The sequence below is a fragment of the Pyrgilauda ruficollis genome, unplaced genomic scaffold, assembly GCF_017590135.1.
Source record: "Pyrgilauda ruficollis isolate IOZ18807 unplaced genomic scaffold, ASM1759013v1 scaffold41, whole genome shotgun sequence".
Taxonomy (NCBI): Eukaryota; Metazoa; Chordata; class Aves; order Passeriformes; family Passeridae; genus Pyrgilauda; species Pyrgilauda ruficollis.
In genome coordinates this window covers 8,790,809-8,818,245 of record NW_024525601.1, presented here as the reverse complement: position 1 = coordinate 8,818,245, position 27,437 = coordinate 8,790,809, and the positions used below count along the sequence as shown (strand labels likewise).

At 39.3% G+C, this 27,437-nt stretch overlaps 1 protein-coding gene across 7 annotated transcripts in view; it reads left to right on the top strand.

The window, feature by feature from the left end:
- The window catches only part of ZNF521 (zinc finger protein 521), a 229,748-nt gene that overhangs the window by 18,711 nt on the left and 183,600 nt on the right, over positions 1-27,437 (top strand). For all 7 annotated transcript variants that reach the window (XM_041477700.1, XM_041477696.1, XM_041477695.1 and 4 more), the window contains one exon: positions 5,411-5,590. In XM_041477700.1, the coding sequence (XP_041333634.1) occupies positions 5,411-5,590 (180 nt within the window). The remainder of the gene's footprint in view (positions 1-5,410; positions 5,591-27,437) is intronic.

The window sequence follows — 27,437 nt, the reverse complement described above, 5'->3', positions numbered from 1 at the left end:
AACGTTCCTTTCCCCTTACCTTTCAATTTCTGACAATTAGAAATTCTGCCTTTTGTGGGTTAGCTGACTGAAAGTGAGATGCTTCTAAAGTACAGCATGCTTTTCTTTTTTCCTTATTTCCTTTTTTGTTAAATTTAAACCTTCTCTGCATTCCCCATGTAACCACCCCCCCCATGCCATTTTAGATAAACTTTGTTATCAATTTCATTTAAACTATTTCCGTATTTCTAAAATATGTGGATAGGGGTGATTTCTTTAAAGAATGTTTGTATAATTTCTTGACAGAGATTAATGAGGGGCACTTTAATTTTAATCAGTAAGATTGGGTGGACAAAACTGTTTTTTGAGTCAGGATCACAGGGAAAAATATTGTTAATAATCATGAAGAAATAATTGTTAATTCCCCAAAACAACAAGGGCTTCTTTGTTCTCCAACATGGTTGGAAAATGCAAGAAATAATTTGTTTCTGTCTTTGGTACTGGCTTCACAGAATTTTATCTGAAGAGAAGGACTGACTCATCTGCATAGTCTTATTCATTCAGCTGAGGTCACCTTTTGGAGTAAGGGCTGGCTCCTTAAGGATATTCCTAGAAGGCTAGTCATGTCCGAATATGTGTAGGTAATCTGTTTGAGAACAGTTGGAGTTATTCCTCTCATGAAGGTGAAGAATGCAGTTAATTTTTTCTTCAGCTTTATATTTCTGTCTGTGTCCTGTGGGTTTCTGTTTGGTGCCTTTTATAGGTTCTAATGGCTTTGTGCATAAAGCAGATTGTTTGAAGAGAGTAAATAAAAGCGAGGGAGTTCTTTGCCTTTTTAATAGGAATTTCTCCAACTCTTTTCAGTGTACATGTGTCTCCATTTAACTATCTGAAAATTCTTGAAAAAAGCCAGCTTGTCCTGCTTTGGACACATGAAGTTGAAAAATAAGCAACTGCAAAACCAGAGATCAATGTCTAGGAATGGTGGCTCTTCTGCTTTTTTTTTCTTAAAACAATTCTCAGTGGTTAAGTTACATGGGCTAGTTCTCTATTCACTATCATGTCCTGTGCTGTTCTCTGTTTATTTCTAGGCAGGATTTAGCATTCTGTTTTTCTCCATAGCAAGAATGCAGTGCCAATATTAAAAACAAAAAATCCTGATAGAGCAAGCAGTACAGAAGGCCTGCACTGTGTACACACTGCCAGAAGTTTTTATAGTAATACTTTGTATCTAAGCTCTGGCTCTAACCATTAAATGTGCTTTTTATAGAGTACCAAGTTATAATGTAGTGCAGCTACGGCATATTAATCTTACTGCAGAGATTTAATGAGGCAGTTGTTTTGCGATGGACACTATTGGGAGCAGAGAGCGACAGAGTTTTACTTTACCACTGAGCTGAAGAAATATTCCTTGCCTGGTAATAATTATAGCCACATGATCTAAGTTTTCCTTTCTTTTGCCAGCACTTTTCCATGCAGAAGTGGCTTGGAAGGAGGTCTACTGCAAGGCAGTGAAATGGATTGGAAAGGAGGCTGTTTTCTTGGTAGTTTGATGTTTTAGTTGGGATTATCTATGGATCCTTGCAGCATAGGCAGAAATATGTAAGATGAGTTTTAAGACTTTGCCAGTCCACTGAGATGACTTTTAGATATTCATTACTTTTACTTGACTTTTATATGGGTTATAAAAAGTAAATGTGGTGAAACCTCATTTTTACATGGGCAGAATAGAATTTCTGCTGGTTGGCCTTAAACCGCTCCCATACTTGAAATTAATTGAAGTCCATGGCTTTATTGCCTCCAACACTTTTAAACCAATGCAATTTTTCATTTTCCCCGAAGTTGCAGTTTTATTAGACCAAGTTACAGCAATAACATCCCTTATGAGAAGGAGGAAGAAGGGAAGGGGGGAACCACCTGCCAGGGAACATAGTAATGAGAAAATCATGCTTCTTTTAATTTCCATTTATAAATAATGTTAACATAATCAGGAAGAGAAGACAACTGTTCTTTCTCTTACTTTTTGAAAGTGCCTTAATAGGCAGAATTTATTTCTCTTCCAAAAAAAGCAACTTTCATTCATTTCTTCACTAGATAATTTCCAGTGGTATCTGAAGGTGGAGAGGATGTGTGTGTATTGTTGCTGATAGGTATTGAAACATTTCAGTTAGTGCACAAGCAGCCTCCAAAATAGGGCAGAGAAGCCTCTGGAAATCACAGTGGTATTTGCAGATGTTGGGAAAAGTAATTTTACTATGAACACCATCTTATTGAGGGAATTGTGGCTGTGATTGCTGCAGATACTGTGGAGAAAGAAATGTGGGAGATGAATGACATTTGCCTTGAAGCCTAAATGTGAGCCTGAGCTTTGAACAAGAGGTTAAGGAGAAAGTACAGATGAATGCATATTGCATTTATAAAATATTTTATTCTAGTCTTCCAAAAGAGCTGCTCAAATAAGGCAGCTTATCCTCAATTTAAGTAACTATTTAAGGTTAGACCAGCTCTTGATGGAAGATATTTGTTGTTGAAACAGAACAGCTATCTATTCACAAAACCTCCAAATGATATTTGCTCTCTTTAAACATCTTTTTATTTTGGTGGTGACATCTCTTCACAGAAGCAGATCACAGTGGAAATACATTCATTGAGAGGGGCTGAGACTGCCAGAACTCATTTCACAAAGCTGTCATAGGCTAAACTCAAACCTAGGTCCCAGAGGGTCCCACTTAAGTGTTGACCTAAAAACAAATGTGCCAGTTGGCTAGAGCATGTATTCTAAAGTTGCAGCAGAAGGGAATAAGCTTGACTGACTTCTGTCCCTGTAGAGTTTATATCTCCAAATGCAGAAGGAGAAGCAAAACATTATTAGTCTTAAAATGATTCTAATTTTAATAACTGGCCGCTAAGTATGAAGCTTTAAATTGAGTGATCCTTTAGGCTTTTGTGCACTAAGGGGTGCATGTGTGCCTAGGTTTGTGTGTGCGTTGCTGAATTCCTGTAAAATGCAAGTGTTTCTGAATAGGGAGTCTCGACAATTCCCTCCCCTCCCTTTTCTTTCCTTCAGCACTGTACTTAGAGCAGAGTCAGACACTACCCTTATTTTAAAACAAACAGGTCTGTAAACTTTATGTGCAGCATTTAAATACTCATGTTAAAATTCAGACCTAGAGCCCACATTTCCCTGAGTGCTGTCAATTTTATGAGATGAAACTGGGAGCTTGAGCTGAACAACTAATAGTATGCAGTATGCACATGCTGCCTTCCAACAAGTGTTTAATGATGTTGGGGTCAGTTTGCAACAGTTAAGACAATTATTTCATTTTCTGAACTGTTTAGAACCTGGAAATCTCCTAGCTACTTTTATTAATCTTTCAAACTATTTTGGAAAATGAAGCAGCAATGGAAGTTATTAGATTTAGAATATTCAATAATGTCTAAAATGCCATAAAGTCTTTTTATAATTAGCATACCTTTTTTGGTTTGTAAATTTGCAGGCTACTTTTCTATTTGGAAGTAGCTGCCCTAGTGGAAATTTCCACTCTTGAAAGAACCTTGTGGATGTAATTTGTCATGTGAGGACTCAGTGTATAGGCAGGGCGTTTGCACAGCAAATGTATTTTTGCTTTCAAAATATGTTCTTTATTTTAAAAAAATAATCTGGTTTCTCTCTGTAATATAATTCCCTTAAAAATAAATACTGCCCTTTACCCCTGTCAAAGAAATTCCTCGGTTTTGATCACAAGCCACATGGCATGAGAAAGACTTCCTGACATGGGTCATTTCCAGTTTCTGCTTGCGGGTCCATCTGTGTTTGCACAGTCGAAGGGCAGGGTGCAGCAGTATGGACCAAAGGATACAGAGAGATGATGAGAGCTCTGACCTTGGTTGTGGGCAGCGAGAAATACAGGAATGGCTGTGCCCAGATGACTGTAGGGTGTTCTGAGAGCGGATGTGAGTGGTTTAAAGTGGAATTGCCTTCCTGCTTCTCTTCACACACCACTCTACCCCCAGTATGAATATTGTGTTGGCATGTTTTAGTTTCTCTTCCAAGGAGTTGTGCACGATCCTAATCAATTTCAAATTAGGTGTGTTCACAGATACCACCTCTCTGTCCCCCTGGCCAGGGAGCCGACTCCTGGTTACTCACTCTCTTGGCTAAAGAGCGTAGCATCTTAAAATGTACTTGCACTGTATCCTATTATTATAGGAGTTCATCCTTGTTTTCTAAAATGACTTGTTTCGGTCTCAGCTCTCTCAAATATCTAAAAGGAAAGATGAGGCAGCCAAAGCAGAAAAGGGAAAAGTGGTGAAACACTCGCATTCCTTTTGCTGGAATGTGCACAACCATTTCTCTTCTGCATTTCACTTGTTGTACTGTGGTTCCTAAGGAAAAACAAAGTTAAGTGCCAGCTTGCTTTATTAGGAAAGACAGATAGGTTTATTTCTGTCTTTGAAGGAAGCTTTTAGTAAAATGGGCAAAAAGTCAGGAGTAGTTAAAGCTACTGTGTTCCTCCTCAGAGGAGGAAGAAAAGTTCTAGGCTACACATCATTTTACTGAGCTGGTCATCTGCAGAACTGAGGCAGTGCAGTGAGCTGTGAGGTGTCTCTGCACACATGGGTCGGTGGTGAGGCTGCACATTTCTTCTAGTTAGAAGCTTCAGCTGGGCTCAGGACTACTGATCTGAGGTTGGAGCTATCCTGCTATCCCCCAAATGCCTGTTAATATGTCAAACAGATAAAGCTTTCTCTGTGTACTCCATAGTTTTTATACTAGAGTAGTTAGTTTCCAGTTTTCCATGATCTGGCAAACACAAGTGAACTTGATGAGCACTGCCTTTAATTCATGCACAAGTTCAGAGCATGAGTAGCATTTTGACCCAGGGTATAAGCTTTCCAGGGCTTTGTTTATGTCAAATAGTGTGGTGATGGAGTGGGTTGTAAAATCAAGATTAATTTCATGTTTATGTAAATCAAATTTGTTAGTCTCTTAATTCTGGTAATTTCCTGTGCAACGCTGTAGTTAACAGTGAAAAGAAGTTTCTGCACACTCGTTGATCTGATTTTTATTTTCATTGAAAAACTAATTGCATAGGTGGTTTATCCTTTCTTACGATGATCAAAACAGCTTCAATAGCTGTGATAAAAATGACAATCCTAACACTGAAGCATGGAAGAATAGCCTGAGTGAGAAACTGAGCTGCATTTGTGAGAGTAGAAGGGAAATTGGCTTTCACTGAGATTAGGACAAAAAAAAAAAAAAGGAAAAAAGCCTCTCTTGCTTATTTAGCAATAAATTCTACAGTGTGCTGCAGGCTCATGCCAAATAGTTTTCTTCTCATCATTAGCACAACAACCTATTTTGATTTTTTTTTCTTCTTGAATGTTCTCTTCTTACACATCTGACATCACAGTCTTGATTTTCTTTCAGACCCTAACTGTAAACTAGAAGACAAGGCAGAAGATGGAGATGTGCTAGACTGTAAGAAAAGGCCGGATGAAGGGGAGGAGTTAGAAGAAGAAGCTGTGCACAGCTGTGACAGCTGCCTCCAGGTGTTTGAGTCACTGAGCGATATCACAGAACACAAGATTAATCAATGTCAACTGACAGGTAAACAATACTTATCACTTTGTGTCTTCGTGCACTGCTCTATTTCTGATTCCCATCCTCTGCTTCTGATACCCCTCCTTTTTCAGTTATTTTATTCCTGCACTTAAATGCTTGGTTGAGACCTTTATAAACAGATTTTGGGACAGGATTACACTGTAAATGGAGCATTATAAATTTCCTTAATATCAAAGGATATATGACTGCTGTGTGTGTTTTCTAGATTCATACAGTACAGCTTTCCATGCTTTGCTTCTCTGTGTATTTTGCTAGGTCACTTGTAAATTCAGAGGGCATTTGCAAGTGGGGCTTAAGTGGCATAATGTCACATAATGAATGAATTTGCACAATGGCCTGTTGCAGAACTGAGCTGGATGTTGTGTTACTCTAATCTGTTAACTACAAATGACCGTACAGTAATCAGTAACTGAAAGTTGAGAAGAATTAAGCAAATTGTTAGAGGGGAAAATAAGACCTCGGCTTCAGTGAAGGGGTGAAACTGAGTGCTGATCAGATACTACTGAATTAAGTAGAGCTGGGTAAATGGACTTGTCTACCACCAGATTCCTCTTTGAAATTATTGTAGAGATCCCCCTTACTGAGAAAACAGTGTGAAATCTGCTAAATTTAAATAAAGTAGGTTTTTTTATGGTACACACTGTAGGTCTAAACAGGCTCAGTATCAAGAGAAAGGAACTTATATTTTTAATTAGTGATTTATTTTTAGCCTGTTCAGTGTAAAATGCACTTATTGTGTAGTGGAGTTTTGTTAAAAATCTTTATTATGACTTTGTAAGTAAGAAAATTCCCTTTCAATTTGGGAATGCTTTTAGAAGGTGTCTGTGTGTGCTCATGTTTGGAGAGCTTCCTGAGTTTTGGTTCCAATAGGTCCATAGGCTAAGACCCGTCAGAATGAGACATAAAAGTCAGATAGCAGTACCACTCTTGAGGGTGAAAAGATGATGAGCAGAAGAGGAATAAGTGGGCAGGAGCAGAAAAAGGTTGAGGAAGTAATATGGATCTGTCAAATGATTTTAATCCTCATTTCAAATTATGGAAGATGAAAATCTGCTGCAGCAAGAAGTATTTACTTTTATTAATATACTGCTTTGCCTTTTCTTGCTTGTAAAATGTATTTCTGACTTGAGATACAATCAATTCAATCATTTTCTAATCACTTCTACAAACTTCCAGAATGTATTTTTCTACAGTGCTCATGATTTCTGGCAGTATGGATATTCTCTCTTGACTTTTTTCTCTCCTTTTTTTCATACTTCTTTCTTTTTCTCTTTCTGTGTTGAAAAATTAGTGGCTTAACTTGTCTCTTCCTTTCCTCTCCCAGAAAGTACTCACCCTGCCTGAGTCCCCTGGCTCTCCCCTTCACTGTCTCAGATCCCGTTTATTCATCCCTGTGGGTTTTTTACCTTGTTCTGACACAGCTGTCTCTCCTTTCTGGTTATTAGTTGCTGCCTTCTTCTACCAAGTGTTTTCTCTGCTTTAAAGCTTCAAGCAGAGTGCACTGAACAGTGTTTGCATAGTTGGCTTAAGAAACTGAAGAAAAGCAGGTGAGGGGAGCAGTAAATAGGAAGAATCCTGGACCACTGCTCCTGAACACAGCAGTTCTTGCTGAGAGCTGTGTTGCTAAATGAGAGTGAAAATAAAGATGCTGAGGTGCATGTGTGAAGGTAGGAATACACATACAATAGCAGAGGATGGGGAAATAAAATGAATCTTGAAGGAAATTGTTTAAGTTCCTAAAAATATCTTTGCCTCTCTTTCAAGGAAACTTGTGATAGTGAATGGGTAGAGACCAGGCTGTTTGAAAGCTAATGAAGTGAACAAAAACTGAAACTACACGCCCTTCTGGAGTACAAAGTTGACAAAAAGCCAACTGTCCTCTGTTTCTAAATATAAATGACCTAAATACACCCTTAGAGTTGAAAAAGGGGCCTGAATGACATGGCTGGAGTTGAGGATTTCTTCTTAAGCAAAAAAAATACTTAACAGGTTGTTAGTGAGGTAGATTCAATGCAGGGTCCTAGGGTACATGTGTAACCTCACACTAAGGACACAACATTCAAAACAACCTCATTGGATGAGATTATTTTTAGATAATCTGTGACAAACAGTTGACAGAAAGAAGCCTTTCTTTGCTGAAACACAATATATATTTGACAAAAATCAGGTTTGCTTTTAGCGTTTTAGTCAAGCTCCCTGGACTTTTGTCTTTCTCTTCCACAAGCAGCCTTGGGTGCCATGCTCAAAGGTTTTTTAAAAGAAAGTGTTATCAAGAATGGCTGATTGCTCCTCCCTTTCTCGTCACAGTCCTCTGCTGCCACAAGGTTTTACATAGTTCTCTGGTTGTCTCCTCTTGCAGGAGTCCCACTGAAATTAGGAGACACTCTAAGGTGACTACTAGTAAGTCTACAAACATGTCTGTCACTAATTTGTTAATAAAAGGGAAGAGGTTTAAAAAATTTTATTTTTTTTCTACTGTATTCTGCTGTTTGGATCAACTATGTCTTCTCTGGAGGAGGGCAGAGTGTATCATCCATCTTGATGAGATTTTTCCAGTCTGAGTCTCAGGCAGGGAAGAGTTATCTAAGATGTCCATTATGTAAATAAGTTGTGAAGCCCTGCAAACCCTTTTCTTCAGATGGCTGAGCCAGCTGCTGCAGCTTGTCTGGATTTTACTGAGCTTCACTGAGATGCTCTGTGAGATGCATAAGGAGTGGCACTGCAAGAATTTACAAACTATGCATGTTGGTCCAGTTGTATGGTCTTTTTCCATTCAGGTGTATGGTCTTTTTCCATTCAGTTCTATTGGGTAAAGCAACAATTATGTTGATGGAGCAAACAGGATGAAAACACAATGGCTTAAGGCAACCCTCTAGTAAAACCCAGAATATGAACCATGACATTTGTGTGTCACAGTGTCTTGACTGCCCCTAGTTCTACCAACCTTGTAACAAGCGTGAGACTTGAGCCTGCCACTTAAGGTTCTCAAATTGATACTCCGGCTTCTAGTTTTTGCATTTGAAAGTATCAGATGTGTTTCTCTGAAGTTTTGACAGTTCAGTGGAGGGAGTAAATTTGCTTTATTGAATCTTCATTCTGTACTCTCAACCAAAGACTGGAATGAGGAGAAGGGAGCTGGTTTATTAAACAGTGCTCCCAATCTCTCAAAGTGTCAGTCACCCCCACCTATTCAGAGGACAGTGGAAGATGATAGTTACTTACAACTCTGTGAGATTCAGCTCTCAGGATCTTGAATTGCTGTTCTCTTGCAGATTTTTTCAAAGGAGGAGAAAAAAGTCCTCCCCAACTGGTTCCTTTCTGTAATCTGTTGTTTGAATTGAACTCATGTTCTTTTTTCTGGAGGAGGGCATAGCTTCTCTTTTATCCTAATGTGTGTGCTATTGATCTTTTCAATTTGGGTCTGATCCAGTGTCCATTGAAGTCAGTGAAAAGATTCCCATTGACTTCAGTGGGGGATGGAACAGGCCCTTCATGAGCTATTTAGTAGTATTTTTTGCTATCATCTGAAATTCTTGTACTGAAGCTTTCTCTGAAAAGGTGATGATTTATTTATGTTAATTGCTGACAATTCCTGTGATGTTTGTGGAATACAGATAATGGATAAATGGGGGGAAAAGTTCCAAAAAATTCTTTGTGATATTTGTAACCAAGGGTAGATAAGATGCGGAACTATATTCATTTAGTCATTACAAAAGATTGGCAATAAAAATATGGATTACATAGTGCATCTCCCTGATATTAATGCTTTTCACACTGTATTCTTCCTGCAACATTTAATTTAATAACTCAAGCCACTTGCACATTGTCATCCTCTATGTTGTGTTTATAAGCAAAGGGTCCAATTAGCATGCCTCTGAGCCTGATGTCTTTCTAGTATATGTCAGTTGGGATCTCACTGGAGGAATTTGAATGCAGGATCAAATATGGTGCACTACTGAGAAACCCTCAACTGCACCTTCTCTCCTCTTCTGCCACCAGGAAAGGACACTTAACCTTTTGCATTGCTGCCATATATGCTGTTGGTAGGACACAATGTGTCATACACTTTCTTTTATTGTCTCCAGCTTGATTTATAATCCCTTTTCCCTGTACATTGCTTTGTGCTATTTATTTTCCCTTTCAGTCCTCAGGCATCCTGCTTTATGAAGTCTCCCTTGTCTATGTGAGACCTGCCTCTCCACTGGCTGTCTCTGTGTGCAGAGGTATCCAGCTCAAGCTTGGTACCCTTCTAGAACCTATAGGCCACTTTGGCATCAGAAATCTCAACCATACCAGAGTAATACTAGAACAAGAAGCATAAACATGCAGTGAACAATCTAGTTGGCTGAGTTGCTGAATAGCTCAGCAGCAGTGGACATGCTGGCACTCAATCTGCCATGCTCCACCTGAACATGAGTAGACACAGTGCATGTTACAGGACTTCCCTACTTGCCCTGTTGGCCTCACAAGCTATAAAACTTGCCTGAAAGCAGGCTACTGGATCGTATGCAGTCATAGCTTCAAGGCTAAGGGTGTTCTGAGGGAAAAGACATGAGGTATTTCTCCACTGGAGATATTTATTTTACCTTCAGGTGGTTATGTAGACTCCATTTTATGCTTTGGGCTCTAGCTTAGTTCTAGAGCTCTGACTGGTTGAGTAAGTGTGTCAGGTAGAGCCAATAGCTGTTCCTGTTACCACCTAAGCTGGTTCTGATATTGAAAAAGTTACAGGTCATAGCTGTGTGTCTCCTGCCAATGAAGAGATGCAGTCCTGCCCTCTAGCCTTGCTCAGAGATTCTTCTCTGATGCCACCTGAAAAGAATTCCAGAACTGTATTAGGGGCCCATTGTTCTGAGTGCTGGTCTCCATCAGCACTGGAGTATCAAAGGGTGGGAATTCCTAGATAAGTCAGTATTTCTGTTTTTCTAATTATGACCAAAATTAATTTTCATCATCATCCTGAGAAACACCTACTTTCATGTCTACATATGAGAGCTTGTGCTCACAGACAGCATGCACCGTGAGTGATCAGGGTCTTAGCAAACAGGAGCCAATGGAGATTCCACTGTAATGGTTTCCTTCCCTTCCCTTCCCTTCCCTTCCCTTCCCTTCCCTTCGTTTCTTTTTGTTTTTCTTTTTCTTTTCTTCCTAGTGCTCAGGAATCTTTCATCTTTCTGACTGAGCTGGTAATGCCAGGACCATCTCCTTCACTAGAACACTTGAAAACTTTCCAGGGGATTTTTGTCCCAAAGGATGTATGCCGTGCACAGTGAGACTACAAGATAAATCTTGTGAACACTTGGTGTTACCATGCTTTGATATCCTAGCTAGAATGGTTCTTCCTGCTAGCAAAAGAATCCTGGCCAAATATATTACATTTATTGTCATTATTTTTTCAATTTCCTCTACATTTGTGGAGAAAAGATACATGGCAAATCTCCTTGGTCATTTCAGCATCACTGAGAAAAATCAGAGCTTGATCAAAGTGTTTCTGAGGACAAGGACCCTAAGAAGTTAAATATATGATGCACCAAAAGCATATTCATCTGCTTCATTGCAGTTGGTGGCACACTGCCAGGCACTGTTTGCCAAGTACAGTTACTTCACTTGAGAGAGTCACTCTTTTTCTCTAGAGAATTCCTGCACCAAGGACTGCATATGGATTTTACATTAAACAGTTATTGAATAAAAGACAAACAGTGTTTGGACTGGGGACTTGAGCTCAGGCCTCTCTTTCCTTAGAGGGCTTCCCAGTTGCTGTGTTACAGAGACATACTTCTGCTTTTCCATTTGATTCGAACCACAAACTTCTGACTTCTTTTTCACAACATGATATTCTGTTTGACAGATAGTGGAAAGCAGATGCTCATCTCCAGTTTCTTCTCCCAGCCAACACACATGGTAGTTTGCAATTTGTAGCCTCACATCCTTTCATTATTTTTTGGTCCAGGACCTGTATCTGCAACTCCAAATCCTTGATATTTGGAGGGAAAGGGGAATAGGGTGATAATTACAGCCTCTGACTCCACAGATTTAAATTTTGAATTCAAAGAGCAGTGTAAAGCCTCTCACTGGACGTGGATGGAAGATTTATATGCAGTACTGAATGGCCAAGGCTATACAGAGTCTGCCATACAGAAGTTCATATGCAAAACTTCATGCTCCTATGGAGGATAGATGAAGGTCTTGATAATGGTGTTCCTAGATTGGTGTTCCTAGATTTGTATCAAAATTATGTGAAAATGATTCTTAGATATGGAGGGAACTTGTATATGCTGTAGCTGGAAGCTGTGAAAGTAGAGAGCACAGCCTTCTGACTGTTCTTCAAAAATCCCTGTGCTTATCTTGAAGATCCATGATGAACAGCCATCATGGACAAGGAGGCATAAACCTCTTCCCTTTTGCTTGGAAACCATTAATCTCTGCTCTTGAGATTGTTAATCACTCATGAAACCAGTAGATTTTAATCTCCTGGGTGTTTTAAAAGCAGCTTGTAGCACTTCCTGAGTTGTCTGTCAGTGACCCCCTGTAATAGAAAGCAGCTGATGGTCTGTATCATGGAACTGTTATTTTTTACTTGGGGGACCCCTGAAGCAAACCTGTTCATGAGTATTAATTGTAAGTGCCAGAACCCTTGTTCTTTTTGGAGGTGGGAGAATAAGCTAGCAGTGTCTTCCAAGAGAGTTTGAGTGCTTCCTGTATATCTTTAATTGATATTTTTTCCTCAATTTTTCTTCCTATTTCCCTCTTATTCTAGCCTGATTTTCTACCACTAAAAAGGCTGATGATTTTCTTAGCACAGACTAGAAGGAGTTTTGGTTGGCTTGTCTGCTCCACATGTCCACCAAGGACTTTGCACCATGGGAACCTGAATTCCCAACATAATGCCAAGGTACCAGATCTGATCCCATGTCCCTGCACCAGTGAGGGCACCATTGCCTCACTGAGTACCATGGACAGAGACACTCCCTTGCTGGCCCGAGTCCTGTTCTGCACCAGAAACTGCTCAACTGGAGACTGTAGTTCTCTCATTGGCAAAGGGATTTGGTAGCCCCAATGCAGGGGTTACCAGGTCTAGTTCTTGGTAGAACTGTCTCTCTGCTGTCTTTCACATTTAAATAATCTGGGATCTTGTATGGGGCTCTCAAGTCTCGTCTTGCAGCCATCCATGCCTTTCTGGGCAAATGGAGTAGGCAGCCGAGATGGTCCAAAGTGCTATTAACACCCAAGGCATACATTCTTGTCTGGCACATGAATCCAGGCATTCTGGGACTTGGTCATCACACACTTGAGCCAAGATTTTGTCTACTTTTGCTCAGAAGTTCCCAAGTAAAACTGTTTCACTGAAGATAAAAGTGAATCTTGAGGACAACAATACACCGGTTTGCAGGCTAAAAGTATGACCATGTATCTGTCACCCAGAGCCTGGTTTAGAACCATAGAATCATTAAGGTTGGAAATGACCTCCAAGATCATTGAGTCCAGCCTTTGAGTGAACACCACCCTGTCAACTAAACCATAGCACTGAGTGCCATGTCCAGTTGTTTCTTGAATGCTTTCAGGGTTGGTGATTCCACCACTTCCCTAACAGCCCATTCCAGTGCTTAACCACCCTTTCAGTGAAAAAGTTCTTCCTGTGGTCCAGCCTGAACTTCCCCTGGCATAGCTTCAGGCTATTTCCTCTGGTCCTATCACTTGTTGCCTGGGAGAGGAGGCCGACCCCCACCGGCTACCTCTTTTCAGGTTATTATAGAGAGCAGTAAGGTCTTCCCTCTGAGAAAAAACAACCTTTTACATAAACCATATACCTTGGTTTAGTGTCTTCTTCCCAAGCCGTGCTTAGCAGTACGACTTACAGTCATAGTCCTAGACTATAGCAGAGGACATATCTATGTGGTGCTTTTTTGACATACAGCTATGAAAACATCAGCTGGGAGCACCTGACATTCTGTTGTGGGTGAGTGCAATATCATTAGGTTCTGGGAGGACCCCTGATAATGTCATAAATTGTTCCTCTATTAGCTTTGATATTTTGTGTTTTCCAAGCTAGCCCTTCGTCACTGCCTGTTTCAAAGCACTGACTTGGCCAGCTCCCTGGCTTTTTCAGAGTTAGTTCAAATGCCTCCCTGGCACTCTGTTGAAAATCAGCCCTGGCTAGATCCAGAACTTTGCTTTATTACAGTGACAGTCTGTTGTTCCATTTATTTATAGCCACTGCTGGGTGTTCTAAAGGTCAAGCCGTTTCCTCACAGCATTTCCAAATGGGCAGTGCAGGGTATCGCTCTGCATAACTGTTTGGCTACTGTGACTTTCCCATTGAAAAGTAACCTTGCTCTCTGAGTGTTCAAGTGACATCTCCTGCCTACTTGAGAAGAGGGTCCAGTTTCTGAGATCTGCCAGGTGATGACATGAGGTAATCCACTGACCTTTATCAGGCATTCTGTGCAGGACACAACCATCAGTGCTCATTCCAGTTTTGGGAAAGCAGTACTATAATCACTATTTGATCTATGCAGCTGAAATTCCTAATTCTCGTTGTCCAAGGAAGATGGTTGCCTGCAGGGAAAGGACCAGAGGGGGCAGGGGAATCATCAACACTGGCACATATGTGAAGAAGAAAAAATAGTCATTACTTACCCTATGATAACGATGTTCCTTCCAATTACTGTTGTAATCAATATGGATCCTGTGGCCAAGCTTGTCTTATTTTTCACAGTCCTCAGCAATACAGACTTTGAATTGTAAAGCTGCTGCTGATTCAGGGTCATAGCTACCCTGACCTTTACCCAGTACAATGGGAATTCATGTGTATGATTCTAATAGACACACTATTAAAAATGAAATAATGATTGTCTTGCCTGTATGTATGTATATACACCTACAGTCCATACTGAATACAGTGTTTCAGAGAATCAACTGCCTTGGAGTAAATACCTGTTGTTTATTTTATGCTTCTATTTTACTGGAATATTTTTAGTATATTGTCAGTGTATTACAAAATGGGTCTTGTTGCCATGACAAATTAGCCTTTTTAAGTGCTGAATTTCCTGCACCTTCTAAAATAATTTTCTTGAAATACTTGCTGTTTTTATTATTGGTGCTTACTTTAATTACCATTTTGAAATGAACGGAATGGGAGGTACAACAGATTATCATTACTTATATGTTCAGTAGTTAAATTCATAGCTTGAAAACCAAATGTAACAAAATGCCCCACAGCTCTTTAACACTTTGCTTAATACAGTTGCAGAAAAACCTTAATTCATGTTTATACAATCAGTTGTAGAATGTTAAGGCTTCCAGGCAATGTGGTAGTTCACTAACACACCACCCATATAGGCTTTGTTTATCCTTTTAAGCATCATCTGGAGGGTCTGAAAACCCACTTTTTAGGAAATATGAGAGTTGTTGGAACAGAAAGGTCCTTAAAAACATTTCTGTCCCTGCCTGGTCTTGGCATAATATTCTGTTTGACATGGTTGCAAAGTTGTTTCTGCTTCTGTACTGTGACTCAGTAAGTTACCAGTTTAAGACAAAGGAAAAGCACCTTTTAATTTACCCAGGGTGTTCTGAGCTATATGTTGTGCCTTTTGAGAAAGACAGCTTTTCTGTTGTGGAAACCCATTGTAATGATCAGATATGAAATCAGGGTGCTGCACCTATGGAAAACACTGGAACCTGAAGTCCCTTTTACTTAAGCTCCTCTGTCTTTTACAAGACCCCAGCTATACCGTTCATTCCAACTGCTTTCCAAAAAGACTGATAGTTGAGTTAAATATTCCTAATTTTATATTACCTAAATAAATTTTAAATTACCTAAACCTAAATATTCCTAATTTTATATCCCTGTACATGTACTAAGAGGTCATAGTCCTTAGCTGAGGTTATCATTGTGGAATGCTGTAGTGTAACTGATATCTATGACCTCTTAATAAGCATCAGGAGCAAGAGATCGGGATCATTCTACAACATGCCCTGGGGGTACTCTCCCTTCAAGAAGCCAAGCTGGAACTGTTCAACTTTTTTCTTTCTTTCAGTTTTTTACCTTCGGGGGAAATTGATCGATTTGGAGATGATTATTCCATAATCTCTGAATTTTTCTCTTCTACACTGCAATGGGAACTCCTTGAAGTTTAAAGGAATGAGTCTCTTGTGAGCACTGTGGAATGAACCCAAGGAGTTTATGGGGAGAGGAGTCCTTTTAACACAGTCAGTGTAATTTTAGGCAAGTTTGAAACTAAAATACCAGGAAGATCTATGGACAGAAAAGGGTAAATTTGTTATTAATTTTGTCTGACTAGGTGTGATCACTTGTCTCACAATGAATGCTTCATTTGGGATTTACTTCCTGGGGGAAGAAACTGGGGTTTCCTATAAATGTAGACATATGAAAGACATGGTAGAACTGAAGGTTATCATTGAATCTAAGTACAAAAGATCAACTGGCAATCAATTTCTGAAATATTCAAACTTCTCAAGGAGTATTTGTCATGGATTTAATAATGACATGAAAGGCTGGAACTTCATGTGTGAAATTTTTGTTCAAATTTACTCTTGACAGTGTTATCAAAATCATGTCTTTATACATGTACAAGTAAAGCGATTTAATATTTTTGTCTGTAATATTGCTGAAGCATATAAAATGCAGGAAATTATTTTATCTTTATGTAAAAACAATGAAAGTATTCTTTCAGGAGAGGGAATGGACTGGAGCATGTCGAGATGTCTTTTGAAATAGAGCTCTACATAAGAGTGCCATGGATTGGCACTTAGTCGATATGTATAATATATGGGAATTAGGTTTAAATTTCATAAAAATACCTGTCACTGGTTTATTACCTCCCTCACCATGACCATAACTGGTGTCTCTCATTTGTTTTACTGCTGGATCCCAGCAGGAAGTGCAGTCTAATGACTGAAGGAAGGTTGAGTGACTCATGCGGGGGAGGCTGGAGAAGGGTCAAGTTTTTCAAGCACTTTGCAAGGCTTCTACCAGCTGTAAAAGCAAAGCACAGGGAAATGAAACTGGCAGTTGCTAATTCACCTTTCTCTGACAAATGCAGGCTTCAGCATGAGTGCATAACACATCAGTTTTACATTAACACATTAATTAATGTCATTAATTTTTCATGAGTATGTGTTTGTTTCTTGTTGTTGTTATCTGACTTCAGTACATGACCAGGAATGATACTTGGATTTTTGCAAAACACTGAGCATGTTCGATTTTTCCTGTAAATTCAGTTTCTAAGCAACACCTCTTTGTCCTGAACTATTTTAGTGTGTCAATAACCACAGGTTTCTGTATGATTCTAATTATTCTTCTAAACTGCCTTTGAAATACTTAAAACAGGTTTAATATTTGCTCCTTCTGTTATGTTACAATTAGAATATTGTGCATTACGGGATAATCGTTTCTGCACAGGCATCTGTCAAGCCTGACTGGAGAATGTTTTTCAATTTTTTTTCTGTAGGTTGTTGTCTGTAATCTTTGCTTCACTGAAACCAGTGGAAAAGTCGTCATTATGTTCACAGAGGGCAGGATTTCTACTAGAGAGTTCAAATACTCACTCTGGTTCTCTCAGGATTCTTCTCCCTGCCCCCTTGATCTCTGCCTTCCTATTGCTCTGTCATTTTAAAATAGTCAGTGCTTAACTAACTTATTTTCAAATAGCACTTCCCAAACAAGTGACAGGCTGTGGTATTAACCACAGTTATTTGCAAACAGCTTCCCATGGCAGGTAAGTAGAAAAGCTTCCCCTGTCTGCCATGATACCAGGTGCTCCCTGGTAAAGAAAAGGCTGAGGAAATGGAAGAATGCAGTTTATCTTATTAAAATTAGATTCTGCCTCTTTTGTGACTCTCTCTGCCTGCCACTGTCGTTGATTTTTATCTTGTTTAGTGTACTTGCTACTGAGACTACTTTTCTGTCCTTGTTATCTCTATGCTTTCAATTCTTTTACTGAGGGTTTCTGGAGTTGTGCTTTTATTTCTATTGCCTTTTTCTCTATCAGCAGGTCATGTATCCCTGCAGTTCTCCCTTTGGCTGAGAAGGGTAGGAAAGATTTTCTGTGGTGCTGGAATATCCCACTGCTTCTCCTTCTTGCCTGTTCTCCCTCCTTTTGCACTCCACTCTTCTACAGTTTGTTCCCTTTTTCCTCTACAACATCTAGAGTAGTGCTACTATTCCTATTGAGTACCTCAGTATTTCAGCAAGAATAGCAGAGTGAAATTCACTCAAAATACTTGGTTTTTTTCCAGCCTCTGCTGGACTTGATGCTTTTTATAAGAACCAAAAATATAGCTGCAATCCCAGGTCTACAGCCCATGTTGTTACTTGCATAGTTATCCAATCAAACAGGTTTTTTCTTGATTTGATCACTTTTTAAGCATTTTTGTAAATGCTCCAGCTTTTGTATAATATTTCTTTAGGAATACACAATTGTGGATACCACTGAATGTATCAGAAGTTCCCAAGTGGTAGGAACAATTGCCCCTCACAGCATGAGACAAAAGAGTGTTTGGAATTCCACAGAGCATATGTTTTTTTTTTGTCAGTGCAGGCTTAGCTGGCCCTGACATACTGTTGAGGATGAGTTTGTGGATACAGACTTGGCTTCATGAGAGGCACAGAGTCTTTTCCATTGCATTTCATTTACTGGACTGTGCCTGAAGTGCCTAAAAATTACTCTATGGGCATGGAACAAGGCCCAGTACAAATTAAAGGCTGAATTCTAGCTCTTACAAAATTCATCATCTTGGATAGGAAATCAAAGAACATCTCTGTATGCTGACTCCCACAGATTTTTTTTTCATACAGTGGTTTTGAAATTGCACCTCAGTCAGTAGATCCATGAGGGTGGTGAACAAGGCTATGATGAATAAATACATGCTCGCTGTATCAGAGTTGTTCTTTCCATGGAGTGAAACCTTATGTTTTATATACCTCTAAGAATTGCACAAGGCCTTTCATTCTTTCATTCAATTTTCTTGCAACTCTTTACCTACAAATGAAATGTAGCCAGCTTTGCAGAAGACAGCAGCTAAGACCCATGAGACATAGCAGGGGGAGACAGGAAAGTGTCCAAGAGTAATGTGGCAAGCCTCCTGTCCTTGTGAAAAATACCACAAGATCTCAGTATCTACAAAAAGCACCACAGGTTTTGAGATGAGAGTGGGTGGATTGTTTCACACACGCTCTGTTAAAACTTGGCTGATGCTTTGCTTTCCAGGTGAGCAGTACTCATGGAAGTCCCGTGTGGCTCTTCTTTTTCACCCCTTTGTTTCAGAGGTAACTGGCTGGCAGCACAAGCTCTTTTACCATGCACAGGGGGAGGCTGGCCCTGCTAACCCAGCCATAGCTGGGGAAACCATTCTGCTTCCAAGAGCTGTTGGTCCCAGGCATTTTGAGTCAAGGGAGAAGTGGCTCAGAGTAGTGTTCAACCCTAAAGTTGTATTCTGGCCCTCTCCTTTCTCCTTATATCTGCTCTCTGGGAGCTCTAGCACAATATTTTGACTTGTGAGCCCAGAGGGTTGACTGTGTGGCAGACGCTTAAGGTAATTATGGGCTTACTTATACATTTTGCTGTCAAATTACGTAATTTTTGATAGAGGGCATAATGTATGCTTTCTAATACACACTTATGGAAGCTTGGGGTTCTGCCTCTTATTACATAGCTTAAAAGTCAAACCACGTGTTTTAACAGACCCCAGTACAATTGCCATAAGATGCGTGCAGCATTCCACCCTTTCTTTCCATAGCATCCTTGGATGTATAAATACAGCATACTCTGTGCAAGAAAAGTCTGGATCTGAAGACTTTAACTGTGATATGTGGAATGTATTTACCAAACTATGGAAACTATTAGGTGTACAGGAAGTGTTGTGTATGTAAGTAGTCAGTATGCTCTTAGTGAATTGAGACATGGAATAATCATTCTTCCATCAGCCAAGTGCAGAAAATGTGGTTTGCAACCCAAATGTTATTTGCATAGTTTATAGGCTTGCCAGCTATTTTCTTAATGAAGTATATAGTTTTATCAGAACTTTATGCCTACTTCTGAGGAAGGGGAATGGGAAAAGTAGAGAACAACATCTTTTAAAAACAAATGAAAAACAAAATTTAATTATTTTGTTATTGACTTAAAGTAAATTTTCATTATGGTTGCATGTGGTGATACTGGAACTGAAGAAATTTTACTTTGAATGTAAAAATGGTTGTTAACATTTCCTCTGCTTCCATGGAAGTGTCCTTTCTTTGGATGGAACAGAATTTTTCAGCAAGCATCTTTTTCTTAAGATATTACAACTTCTGTCCGGCTCTAAGTTGTTTATTGTACTATCCTCTTTCTTCTTCATTCTTATACATTGCTTAAAATGCTAGATAAGAGACTCTTCTTTCTTACTGCTTCTGAACGAGCAGTTAAATCGCATCGAAAGAAGAGTAATTGCACGTTAATTAGATTGCATATTAGCTTTAGGGACATGGCTCCGATACAGAGCTCTGTAGTTGTCTTTTGTATTTGCCTGTAAAGGTGTTTTTTGTTAAAATTCCAGCATAATTGCATTGTATGTTTCAACTGAAAACATACTTTGCAATTAACATTTTTTGGTAGCATTTCATCTGTAAGAAACATGGACAGTCTTTTTTACCTCCCCTCAAGAAGCTGTCCATCTCCAAAATGTATCTATATTTGTACATGGATAGTTAGCCTACACTGGTGAAATGCTTCAAAAATAGCATGTGTAATGTTATATTATTGTGTAAGTAAAGACTGCAGCACTCCCATTTTTTCAGACCTCATGGGCACAATCAGGTGTACCATATTTTAAGAAACAGTAAGTCTGCCTGAGCAAAATGCCTGCAGGATCCTATACTTTCCCCCTCTATTTCTGTTTCTTTGCCTTTTATTTTATTTTACTTTTTTTTAACAGACCTAGCTCAGATTTATGTAGTTCATTTGAAGTTCATGCAGTGAGTGTATTAATCATTCAAAGACCAATAGCTAAATAAAGTTATTTTGCCTTAAAATTTGCAACTCCAAAACTGATCTCATGAGTTGTCTTCTGTTCTTTGGCATGACCCTGCTGTACCCAGTCTGCACTATTTTCTGTGAGCTGGAACAGAAGGGAGGAAAGAACAAAACTCCTGTTTCTAATCTAAGGCATACTTGGTGAATTGTTTCCTCCTTGATACTTAAAATTAGACCCATTCACTAAGCTTACTTTCACAAAGTTACCATAAGTACCACTGTTTTCTCTAAGCTGAGGAAGCATAAAATAATTATTCCCAGACTGAAAACTAGTAAACTTCAGACTAGAATTTACCTTTACAGGTAAAGGTAAGCAATTTCACATTATTGCCTCATTATTCAAAGCTGGGTCTTTCTAATTTCTTGTCTTCACCCCCAAGTTCTCATTAATTTTTAAAATTTCTTACCTTTCTTCCATTTTGTATTGTATTTGCTTAGAATACAGAAGATACTTGTGCTGGTAGAAAGGGAATTATGTGTGTTTGCTATGCCAAGTTTTTTTAAAAAATACTTATGAGTAGTAGAAATCCATTCATCAAACACTATTGTTTCTCATTTTAAGGATTTTTGTGCTATGATTATTTGTCTGTCCTTTCAGTAGATTCATAAATGAAAGAACCAAAATGGTTATTCAACACAGATTTGAGGAAGAAAGTGAGGAAATGTTTCTATTTAGTTGTTGACAAGAAAATTAATCAAAGCCATTGCTCCCTCATGAAGAAAATAGGTTTAAAGTCCACACATTTCTTCCATTGTTAAGCTGTGAGTAGATTTCAAGCTATTTAAAATTGCTGATCCTGAAAAGCCACACTTCATGAAAGAGGTTCAGAGAATGCATCTAGAGGGGATCTAGAGGGGACCAGGTGAGGATAGATGAGTTAGACAAATTCCTGTTACTTTTCATAAGTAATTACTTACTTATTCTTACTTATGTCGGAATCCTCTGCTTTGTGTAGATAACTAGTAACTTAATGTTTTCATCCACAGAAAGGCATACAACTATACAGATGTATATTTTTTTTTATAACTTTGAACTTCCATTTTGCAGTGATTGGTGAAGAAATACTGAGCGTATCTCTCTTAAATGCTGCCTGTTTGGGATTTAGCTCCTGATGTGACAGTACTTTTTTGCCTTAAGCCTTTGGTGTATTTATCCTCACAGTGTCTCAGAAAGATTATGAGGATGAACGTAATTACTTAAGGTGAGATGCACATGATGTTGTGATCCTGAAACACTCTGTTTCCCTAAAAGACACCCTTCTTCCACACCTAGTGGTCTCTTCTCTTGTCTGGGGCCCAAAGCTACCAGTTTTCTCTAGAGCTGAGTAAGCATAAAGGAATTATTTGTAGATGAAAAGCAATTCAGACAAGAATTTAATTCACAGGCACAATTAAGTAATTTCACTGACTAATAACATTCTCCACATTGCTTTGTTCTTTTGACCATCCCACAATCTAATGTTTTTCACCACTTCTTTAAGGTCATCAGTGAAGAAAACTTCTGCATATGAAGTGAAATGGTATACCAGGAGATCATTATTCCGGAATTCTCCATTCCAAATTTAGGACATTAAGATGCACAGACTATTTAAAAGAAAAAGTAACACGCAAGAAGGATATAATGAGAAGTCTGTTTTGCCTGTTCAGTTAGTTTCTAAATAGCATCATGCAGTTAAGTGCAGGAAAGTGCTGCTGGAAATCCTCTGTTAGAGCTGTGAGGAAGGGAGGACGTGAAGGGGAGGTTCTTTATTCAGTGGTATTGCATTTCTCACTGTTGCTTGCCCTTTTCCCCCTTGGCTTAAGGGGAAAACCAGAAATATATGGCACTCCAGGATGAAATTACTGGTACAATGCAGGACATATTTAATTAGACTTGTAAGTCAGGCTTTCCCTTATACGAGTTATGCCAATTAATATTGTTACAGAGAAGCAAGTCATGGTGCATGCATATACAACCAATCATTCCCACAAGAGATTTCCATACAGCTATAAAATTGAAACTGTAAAACATGGTTTCCATGTTGTCCTTTTCCCATAACAGTTTACACCATTTTATTTGGGATAAAAATTGAATCCTTGTGACTCTGAATTTAAATTTTGTTGAACTTGACTGAGATCTGGAGGTACAAAATTTGGACCAAAATTACTTTGTTACTTGCTTACACATTGATTTTTAAACTACTGGGTCCTGCCCATCAAAGCTTGTATTTTAGAAAATATTTTCTGTGAATCTTCATGAAAAGTATAGCAAACTCTTATACAAGTGCCTGTTGTTTATAGAATTGTATTCAGAAGTGTGTGTCTTACCTGAGTTCTCTAATACCTATCTCTGCAACTCTAAAGTAAAGAATGAGGCTTTAAAAATTAGAGGGCAACATCTGTTAAGTCTGGCTGTTTGCATATATATATACACTAAATAAATTTGTTCAAATTATTTGAAAATAAGTATGTATAAAAGGATAACCAACATTTAGTTTACTGATCATTGAGACCAGATTATGACTTGCAAATGGATCTCCAGTCTTAAGTAATTTTGCAGGTGTGTAAAAAGTCTTCTCTGAGAGGATGGCAAATCGGGTTAAGTAAGACGAAGTGGATAACACGATTGCTAAAATCTTTAATTGCTGAATAAATATCTTAATAGCTGAAAGGATGCAGAGGTGCCTGAGATCCATGTCTCTTTGCACTGAAAGCTAACAAGACAGTCCTCTGCTCTTTCACCCTCATTACCACTTCAGTTTAATTTACGAAACTTACAAGATTTAGGTACTGGCATGAATAAATGTGACCAGACAAAACAATAAACAGGAACATGTCTCTGTGGTTTTCAGTAAGTGATGCTAAAGACAGAACTAGCATCCAAAACTAGGGAGCAGAACTTTGGATTTCAATGTAGTCACTTCAACATACACAAAGATTAACCTTTTCTCTAGAAGTAGCACTTAGGTATTACTGTGGCAGCTTTCTTCAGCCTTTTATTTGCTGTTACTTATTGTTGTTTGCTAGGGAAAGTGAAGAAGGAAATACCTGAGGAAAGAGCCCTCTGCCTAGTGCAATAATCAGATTGATTTGGGAACCAAAGATTTATCTGTTCAAAAACTTAGTTCATGGTATGCATGTTTAATGAAGTATAGGAAGGCTGAGCACAAGCAAATAATGGATGTTCTGGCCCCTGTAGTGCTGAAGTTACCCAGAATTTTGCATTGTGGTCTGGGTATCAAAAGGGAAGAGGGTGATTAAGCAGAAAAGCTTATTGCTTAGACTGGAGTAACGGGATTACTGTGCAAAGACTCTTGCAGCAGTGAGCAGTAACTGTGTTACAGCTGTATTGGATGGTATAATGCCATGCACACGGTTTAGCTCTATAAGAAAGACTGGTATTCACTTTCGAGTAAACAACAACTCTTTCTCAGGATCCCGCTTCAGTTCCGGGGCTGGCAGGATCCCAGCTTGGGTAGCTGGGTATTTCATGTTTGCTTTAATGCACAGCGTGCAAGTGCAAAGTCAGTATTTGATTTGCAAAGGACAGAAATGTACTGGTTTCTGCTTAATTTCCTTGTTGATGTTGTATGTTGTCTCCATGACGTGACAGTCCTTTCACAGAGGTAATTCTCTGAAATACAATTTTTTGTAGAAAACAGTAGTTTCACACCTGTGTCCTCTGAACTTGGCAGATGCCTGAATCCAAGCGACACAGGCTTTATCATGGATTGCAGAGGTGCAGTTTATTTCCAATGCATTGCTCATCTGTAGAACATGTCTGTTCACTATTGGCCTGCTGCAAGTTACAGGAGTGTACAAGCACCTTTCTGTACAGGGGAACAGGTTTCTATCTGTCAGCAGTACCTCTGTGTGTCACACCCTCATTACAATGTGTTTCATTTTATATTCCATTTTCCTTGTTAATTTGATCCTGTCAGTAGTTAAAACCAGATAATTTGATCCAGAAATGATGTGAATCATCTATGGAGAATTGAAGCGTACAGAAATTTAACATGAGAGAGAGACGTGTCTTGCACCTGTTTTTTTTTGCACTAGTATACAGTGACCCTAGAGAAGTTAAACAAGGAATTTTCTTCTGAAAGAGAAGGCAGAAATTCTGCATGATATTAAGGAGAAAAGAGCCTCAGGGAGGATCTTTCAATCACTGTGAGCTGACAAAAGGCTCCAGAGCTGCACAGTCCACTTTTAGTGTCATGTTGAAGAATGGAGACACAGTTCAAGGGTGTGCTATTAGTATCACCAACCCAAACTTCAAGTGTTCATGTGATGGAAAGGACCCTGCTGTAGACAGCTAGTTCATCTGCTGAGTGCTAGTAACATGAGAATACTACCAGGTCATTTCTTGAGCTCTTGTTAAAGTTACAGTTCAAAAAATTCCTTAAGAAATTTGAGTCATTGGTTTATTTATCATTCTTTTTAAGCTAAAGCATGGTATTTTTTAAATATAGAAAATGAAAACAAAAGAGAACAGCCAAGAGAAGCATAGGCACTGCTGTCATCTTTACTATTACCCTGTGCCTCACTCAGGTGGTGCTCACAGTTACCTGGACTACTATCAGACTCATGCCTCGAGGACATCTACAGTGCTCATGAGACAGGGCTTTATAGAGCAGACTCACACAGCACTCTGCTTCAGAAATGAAGTGATTGCCAGCCAGGAGAAATGAAAAGGGAGCATTACATTAATTCCCACTGCAAATGTGATCTGGACCAACATGCTGTAACCTGCACTGACAAGAAAATTATCCTTGCAACTGTATTTTAAGGGGGAAAAGCATTTTTGGACAAGATGTAAGGCAGTTTCCCTTCAGAGGTGTGGGGGATGGCCATATTACAAGGGACAGGGTGAAGCTCTGGAGTGGGAAACCATAGAATGGTTCTAGTTAACAACTTTTTGAGGCATCCATGTGTCATTCATCAAACTTGCCTTTTGTCTGACTGAAAGCAGAACAAACAAAGGAGATGGGCTCCTACATCGTTCTTCTCAGTGAAGTAGATAATCTTGGTTCACTGAGCAGAATATAAAAACAAGTCATTCTCGATGGCATATGCTATAATGAATGCTTGATTTTGAATGTCTGAGGAGAGCACGCCCTCCCCTCAAAGTCACAGTCTGAGTATGACACCCGCAGCTTCCATGACCGAAGAGGCTGAGAAAAATGTTTTAAGGGAGGAAGCCTTGATGGCACATCAAGGTAGGCATTTATAAACTGTCATGACAAAAAGCCCTGTGTGAGAACAAATAAATACATGAGCTTGTTTTTTTCAATTTATAAAACTCTGTTTACCACGGTTCATAAAAATGGGAGCAGTAATTAGGATCAGTATGCAAATGCTACTTAAGCTCTCTGCAATTATTCCCTACCTCAACTATAGCTTTCTTCCCCATTTTCTTTTCTCCTTCAGTACACAGCAGCCAAAACACAACCCACACCAAATTGGCCCTGCAGCATCAAATCCGGCAGATCTAAACTGTACTAAAATAAGGCAAACTGAATTCATGAAGTTGGAGATTTTATGCAGGGCACCTGCCACCTTTTCAGGAGATAACCAGAGGAGTGCCCTTTGAGTAAAGCACCTCAGGAGACCTGTCCTCTGTCATGTATAGGTTCCACATTAAGTCAGATTAGTGAATGAGAACAGTATTGTAAAGGATGGGTGAAAGGAGACTGAGGGTCAAAGTGGGTGACAAAACAGAGCAATAATATTCTTATAAAAAACCACATGCAGTAATGGCATTTCTGCATCTTTCATCAGGCAAAGTTTTTAAGTGCTCTAAAGATGAATTCTGTAGGAGAATATAACGTTAATCTATACTTCACTCCATGAATCCAACCATGAGAGCCTCTGACATCAGTCAAAAAGGTTGTTTGGTCATTGGTTTTATCTGGATGGCCCAAAACACAGAAACCTCAGAGGACCATAGCACACCATTACAGAATTCTGACATGTTTGCCCCTCTTGAAAGTGTCTGTGTTTGGTCTTTTTGTGCCTCTGGTAACTAGCCATGACTCACTGCCAGTACACTGGTCTGGGTGTTGGATGGTTCATCTTCATCTAAGTCTTGGTTCTGGCAAGACACACATAAATCATTCAGTGCCATCAACAGAAAACAGAAGAATGTGAGTCTGCCAACCATTTCTTCATCCACACAGTCACCAGGAAGGGTAATGTCAGGAAACTGTGTGGCACCCCACAAGAAAGTGCTTTTGGGTGTACAAGCAGTAGTCATCTTGGGGGAAAACAATACATGGAGTCACTGCATGACTCCATACATTATTTCCTCTGTGCCCATGGGACCACAGATGAGTCAGCAACAGTTCGTGCTTTGTAGTAACAAAAGTAGCTGACAATTGTAACAAAATCAGTATGAATGCTTGGTTCTCATCCAGGGCCAGCGGGAGGTTCTCAACCAACAAAGCCAATGCAGTCTAGTCTATCAGGACATCTGTTGCTTATGAGGGGAGTATTGTAAACAAAGAACAGCCCTTTCTTCTTGTTTTATCTGCTCATTAACAATGTGATGCCTTGTGAACCATAAACATACAGCTTGTGTTAGTTACTGACTTTGGTGCTGATTATAGTGCTGTCAGATAGGAAGTCGCCTCTTTTCAGATATTTGCAGCATTGCTGCAGGTCTGAAGTGGAGCTGCATCACTGAGGTGACCAAGTATCTCAGGGTGTGATATCACCAATGGCTAGTTTTCAGACTCCATAGAAAATTCTCTCTGAGAGCTGTAAAGCCCATACTGAAAGCCAAAGTGGTACGACTGTGCTCTGCCAGAGGGAGAGCACATGAG